General features: G+C 46.7%; 1 protein-coding gene across 1 annotated transcript; it reads right to left on the bottom strand.

Moving 5' to 3' along the window:
• Window positions 1–4,043: 4,043 nt before the first annotated feature.
• On the bottom strand, window positions 4,044–5,664 carry LOC107673952 (uncharacterized). The gene is made up of 5 exons (XM_016467805.1): window positions 5,304–5,664; window positions 5,056–5,225; window positions 4,702–4,956; window positions 4,313–4,603; window positions 4,044–4,226 (listed from the first exon to the last, which is right to left on the bottom strand). The coding sequence occupies exons 1-5, from the start codon at window positions 5,662–5,664 to the stop codon at window positions 4,044–4,046; spliced, it is 1,260 nt and encodes a 419-aa protein (XP_016323291.1).
• Between the last annotated feature and the right edge of the window lie 646 nt (window positions 5,665–6,310).

Here is a 6,310-nt window from a genome sequence, read left to right as displayed (position 1 = left end):
GCAATGCATATCATCAGCTATTACTTTTGTTAGTTGCAAAACTAATAGCTTGTTACAGTAATAATAGCTTGTTAGTTGTAGTTTGTAGTAAGAAATCATATGCACGTTCATGAATGAAAATTAAAGTTCTGTAGTGATTACTTAGCCACATCAAATTCGTCATTACAGATGTATGTTTCCCTTACGTCCCCTGAAGATAGCTTCATTTAATTAATATGAGCATCTCTGGATTTCATTACTTAAACTTAAAATCAAACACATAATACTCCCAAAGGTGTCTGGATATGATGATTTATGAAGGGTTTTGTATGAATAACTTCAATTTCAACATGAAAACCTTCTGTTTGAGATGGATAAGATACCAACATTCTGCAGAGACACAGAAGCATGTTCTTTATTTGTTGACACCTGAGGTTTTCTTTTGTATGAGTAGGGGTCTCTTCCAAATACAAATATATACTGAGCTGATGGTCAACAAGCCAAAACAAGACCAGCTGGGCATACTGTATATATATATATATATATATATATTAGCTTCATTTAATTAATATGAGCATCTCTGGATTTCATTACTTAAACTTAAAATCAAACACATAATACTCCCAAAGGTGTCTGGATATGATGATTTATGAAGGGTTTTGTATGAATAACTTCAATTTCAACATGAAAACCTTCTGTTTGAGATGGATAAGATACCAACATTCTGCAGAGACACAGAAGCATGTTCTTTATTTGTTGACACCTGAGGTTTTCTTTTGTATGAGTAGGGGTCTCTTCCAAATACAAATATATACTGAGCTGATGGTCAACAAGCCAAAACAAGACCAGCTGGGCATACTGTATATATATATATATATATATATATATATCTTCCCTGTAGATAAATTACTTATATTTTGAGATATGACAACCACAGCAGTTTGTAGGTTATGAGCAAACTGGATGCCAGATTCTGTCATTCTAACATTTTATATGGAAAGTGAAAGTTGTTGTAACTCAATATTTTAACTAGGTGGGAGACTAGACAAACGATTCAAGAAAAACATTATGAAAAGATTATTGTCTTTGAAACAAATGATAAACTGTGAATTTAACAGACCTACAAGATGCCTTTAACTTGCTAGGCCACAGACTAGAGTCATAGTCATAAAAGCAAAATGCCCAGCAATATTACATTAATTAATGTTTATGACTTCCCTATATTGTCGCGGGGTGAATGAGAACACAGACTCGGTACTGATAGAAAGTGCCCCGGAGGGTGATTTATTGCCCACACACTGATCACACGTGCTCAGAGGAATGGTGCTCGGTGCCAGTCTCCACTCGGTGCTCGTGGGGTGAAGTGCCGTGGTGCAGATCCCTCTCCTGGGGTGTCGTTGGAGTCTGTGGATAAGGAGAAACAAGCATTAAAGTCCAGGTCTGTCACTCATCACGCACATGTGTTGTGCTTCTGTGATCAGTGTGGAAGCAGCGTTTCCAGGGCGACGCTGATCTGGAACTGGGATACTCACCACACATGTCCCGATGTTGTACCTGGAAGCAGAAGTCCTGGAGTGCGAGGAACCACCGCGTCACCCAGGCGTTCGTGTCCTTCGCCTTGGACATCCATTGGAGTGGCGCATGATCTGTGACGAGGGTGAACCGGCGGCCCCAGAGGTAGTACTTCAACTCCAGGACTTTATGGCCAAGGCCTCTTTCTCCAGTGCCGCGTACCTGGTTTCCGCGGGGGGTCCGGCTGCCCTTTCCTGGTAAGGTCTGACAGGGGGCAGGCTATAGAGGAGAAGTTAGGAATGAAGCATCGGTAGTAGCCCGCCAACCCCAAAATTGCCCGTACCTGCGTCTTGTTTGCGGGAAGTGGGAACTTCTTTACCGCCTCGATTTTCTTTTCCTGGGGCATGATGAGCCCTCTTCCAATTTTGTAACCAAGGTACTTTGCTTCGGCAAGGCCGAGGTGGCACTTCTTGGGGTTGGCAGTCAGGCCAGCCCGCCGGAGCTCTGTCAACACCCTCCGTAGACGCTCCAGGTGAGTCTCCCAGCCCTCCGCCCCGGCCGCCCCCCTGGGCCACGCCCCCAGGTCCCACGAACCCACTATTTGTCCATTTGCCCACTATTGTGACGGATCAACCCCGGACCCCCGCGGACCCCCTTGGCCACGCCCCCAGGTCCCACGAACCCACTATTTGGCCATTTGGCCATCATAGTGACGGAACGACCGCGGACCCACGGGGACCCCTTGTCCACGGCCCCCACATCCCACGAACCCACTATTTGTCCATTTGCCCACTATTGTAAAGGATCAACCCCGGACCCCTGCGGACCCCCTTTTCCACGCCCCCCCAGGTCACACATCCCACGAACCCACTATTTGTCCATTTGCCATATAATGAATGGGATAGCTATGGCAGGTTATTGGGATGATTGTCCACTAACCAATTAAAGCATTCCCATTCAATAAATTGCAAACGGGACAAGTGTCCATTTGGCATTTAATGAATGGGATTGCTATAGTAGTTTATTGTCCACTAACCTATTAAACTGAGCCCATTCAATAAATGGGGAATGGGATGTGTGTCCATTTGCAATTTATTGAATGGGGTCATTATAATAGGTTAGTGGGATGATTGTCTACTAACCTATAAAACCGATCCCATTCAATAAATTGGGAGTGGGATGTGTGTCCATTTGCAATTTATTGAATGGGATCGCTAGAATAGGTTAGTAGTTTATTGTCCACTATCCTATTAAACTGATCCCATTCAATAAATGGAGAATGGGATGTGTGTCCATTTGCACTTTATTGAATGGGATCGCTACAATAGGTTAGTGGGATGATTGTCCACTAACCTATTAAACCGATCCCATTCAATAAATGGGGATTAGGATGTGTGTCCATTTGCAATTTATTGAATGGGATCCCTACAATAGGTTAGTGGGATGATTGTCCACTAACCTATAAAACCGATCTTATTCAATAAATTGGGAGTGGGATGTGTGTCCATTTGCAAGTGATTGAATGGGGTCGTTATAATAGGTTAGTGGGATGATTGTCCACTAACCTAATAAACTGATCCCATTCAATAAATGGGGAGTGGGATGTGTGTCCATTTGCAATCTATTGAATTGGATCGCTATAATAGGCTAGTGGGATGATTGTCCACTAACCTATTAAACAGATCCCATTCAATAAATTGCAAATGGGACAAGTGTCCATTTAGCATTTAATGAATGGGATAGCTATAGTAGTTTAGTGTCCACTAACCTATTAAACAGATCCCATTCAATAAATGGGGAGTGGGATGTGTGTCCATTTGCAAGTGATTGAATGGTGTCGTTATAATAGGTTAGTGGGATGATTGTCCACCAACCTATTAAACCGATCCCATTCAATAAATGGGGATTGGGATGTGTGTCCATCTGCAATTTATTGAATGGAATCGCTATAATTGGCTAGTGGGATGATTGTTCACCAACCTATTAAACAGATCCAATTCAATAAATGGGGAGTGGGATGTGTGTCCATTTGCAATTTATTGAATGGAATCGCTATAATTGGCCAGTGGGATGATTGTCCAACAGCCTATTAAACGGATCCCATTCAATAAATGGGGAGTGGGATGTGTGACCATTTGCAATTTACTGAATGGGATCGCTATAATAGGCCAGTGGGATGATTGTCCACCAACCTATTAAATCGATCCCATTCTATAAATTGCAACTGGGATGTGTGTCCATTTGCAATTTAATAAATGGGGATGGCTTTTAGTGGTTTTTGGACAATAGTCCTTCCGACCAATTGATTAAATTGAAATTCCTTTGAATAAATGGGTTATGGACACCTCTACCACATGTAATTTATGTTTTAGCCCAAAAAAGGAGACAAAAGGAAGTTTTCAAATCTTTATTTGGACAACGTCAGTTAACCAAACTAAAACACAAACTGTTTGAAACAAGTCAGTTAACCAAACAAGAACACGAATCGTTCGAAACAACAGACAAAACAAAATGCAAACATGAAGCACAGGAAATCGAAACAAACAAACTATTTACAAAAGGGGCCTTTGAGAGACCCTCAGTCTCCTTTTTGCCAGTCCCACGAGTTTTTGCGCAGCCTGTTGCTGCGGTGGCGATTTAAGTGGGGAGAGCCGCACGTACGGTGAAAACTTTTGTCCCAAGGTCTTCTTCGGGTTGAAGCGTCTCTTTTTTTCTGGGGTTTCCGGGTCTCTCTCCTGGAAATAGTGAGAAAGGCAAAGAATTAGTGAACATGCCTACTTGTGACAAACAGTTGAACCAATCCATGAGAGACTGAACTTACCGAAACAGACTCCCCGGACTCTGGGCTTGCTTCACCAGGGCTGGCAGAGGACAACAGGCTGGCGGAGGGGGACAGGCTGGCCGGCCGCTTGCGCGGTTTAGCGGGGCGCTTTGGCGTCCCAGGCACTGGCGCCCCATCCTCACCTTCCAAGGCTGCCTCAAACAAGTGGCGGTGTTCCGCCGCCTGCTTTGCATCGAGGTTCAAAGCGTAGAACCTGTCAGCCGTGGCGGTGTCATGGCACATAAACTGTGCCACTTTGTGCCTGTTCTCTGGGCAGTGGGTGTTCTTCGCCTGTTCGGAGAGAGGAAAGCATAGACAAAGAGTTAGAAGAAAACACACACACACACGTAAGAAACTCACACAGCAGAAACATGCACAGGAACACTTACGTGGGTGGCGATGGAGGTCCTCAAATCGGTGAACGTGGGCGTCCCAGGCAAGCCCATCGATCTCCAAGCCTCCTGAAAATACTGATTGAGGTTCCTGCAGGAGCTGAGTTTTGACGTGAAAAAAAAGTAGTGGGCGTTTTTGCCACCCACCAAGGTGGACCTCAGTGAAATGAACTGCTGAAGCCACCCATATTCTTCCTGGTCAAGGGCCAGCTGGGCGGGACCGAAGGCCTGGTTTGTCTTGTGGGCCGATATCTGCATAAACAGAGAGAAGCGATTTATTTATTATTTTTTAAAGCGAAAACCATGCAGAGAGACAGAGAGAGAGAGAGAGTAAGAGAGAGAACCACTCACGTTGATGACAAATTTGTCCTCAGTTAAGGTCCTCCTGGAGTCCTCCACCTCCTTAATGGTAAGGTTCTGGAACACCCCACCGCGGTGTCCATAAATACTGGCCCAATACGCGGTGAGGTGCCCATAAAAAGACCACTGGTCTTTCTTATCCGCTGCTGTCTCGAGGCGATCTGCACAGAAAAAAAGAGAAGCATTAAGGGGCACTTGGGATGCCAAAGTATGAGAGGCAAGAGGTGTCGAGAACTTACTCAAAATCTCAGGGATCCTCTTCTTGGCCGCCTCCCGGCAAGCACGCAGCGTGGCTTTGGAAATGAGGCGGCCCTCCTTGGCCTGTTTCACAGCCACCTGGTGGACCGCCACGCTGCGCCTTACCGGGCGGATGATGGACTGGATCTCCCTTCGGAGGCCAAATAAGGAGACGCGGGAGAGCCGGCAAGTGGGCGGAGGGGTTTCATTTACAAACTGTAGAAACTGAGCCACATTCCTCAGGTAGTGGTGAATTGTAGGCTCAGTTATTTTTGCTTGTCTTAGAAAAGAGAGCCAGGACCGCATCTTTGCCGCGTTGTTTAAAAATGTCATGCTGGCCAGATCAGTCTGGCCAAAAGACATGTAAGCAACAAAGTTTTTGATCCTGAAGACCTTTGAGGACACGTTATTTATTAGTTTGGGCGAGGGTTCGGCGCCCTCGTGGTGCCCCCGGAACTCCTCAATGACCTGATCTGCGAAAAGAAAACACACAAGAAGGACCAGGTGAGCCGGGTCGATGGCACAGAGTACGGGTAAGAAGCGACAAGTGTCATACTTACTTAGTGCCGCCACGTGGTCCGGGAAAGGGTAGGCTGTCTGAAAGGAGCGCGAGGGCTCGCCGCGGTCTTTCTTCGGAGGCCCGGCGACCTGCTGCTCCTCAGGCCGGACGACCGGCTGCTCCTCGGGCCCTACGACCGGCTGCTCCTCGGGCCCGGCGACCGGCTGCTCAGGGGGCTCGCCCTCCTCCTCCCCAGGGCCGCTGAGGGCAGAGAGGAACTTCATGGTAACTTTAGCGACCTGAGAGGAGGGGGTGGGACGCGAGCGCCTCTTGAGCAGCCGGTACCGCCGGGCGACGTCTCGCAGGGCAGTGGTGAGAGTGTCCACCTGCTTGTTTAAATCAGCCACGCTGTCCTCCAGCTGCTTGACTCGATTTTTGCAGCTGGGGTTCGAACACTCCTCCTCCTCCGGAAGCGATGGCTCGTCCAAGACGTCCTGGTCCTCCTCGAGG

The sequence above is a fragment of the Sinocyclocheilus anshuiensis genome, unplaced genomic scaffold (assembly GCF_001515605.1).
Source record: "Sinocyclocheilus anshuiensis isolate Anshui unplaced genomic scaffold, SAMN03320099.WGS_v1.1 scaffold1158, whole genome shotgun sequence".
In the NCBI taxonomy this organism is placed as follows: Eukaryota; Metazoa; Chordata; class Actinopteri; order Cypriniformes; family Cyprinidae; genus Sinocyclocheilus; species Sinocyclocheilus anshuiensis.
This window is presented reverse-complemented; position numbering and strand designations above follow the sequence as displayed.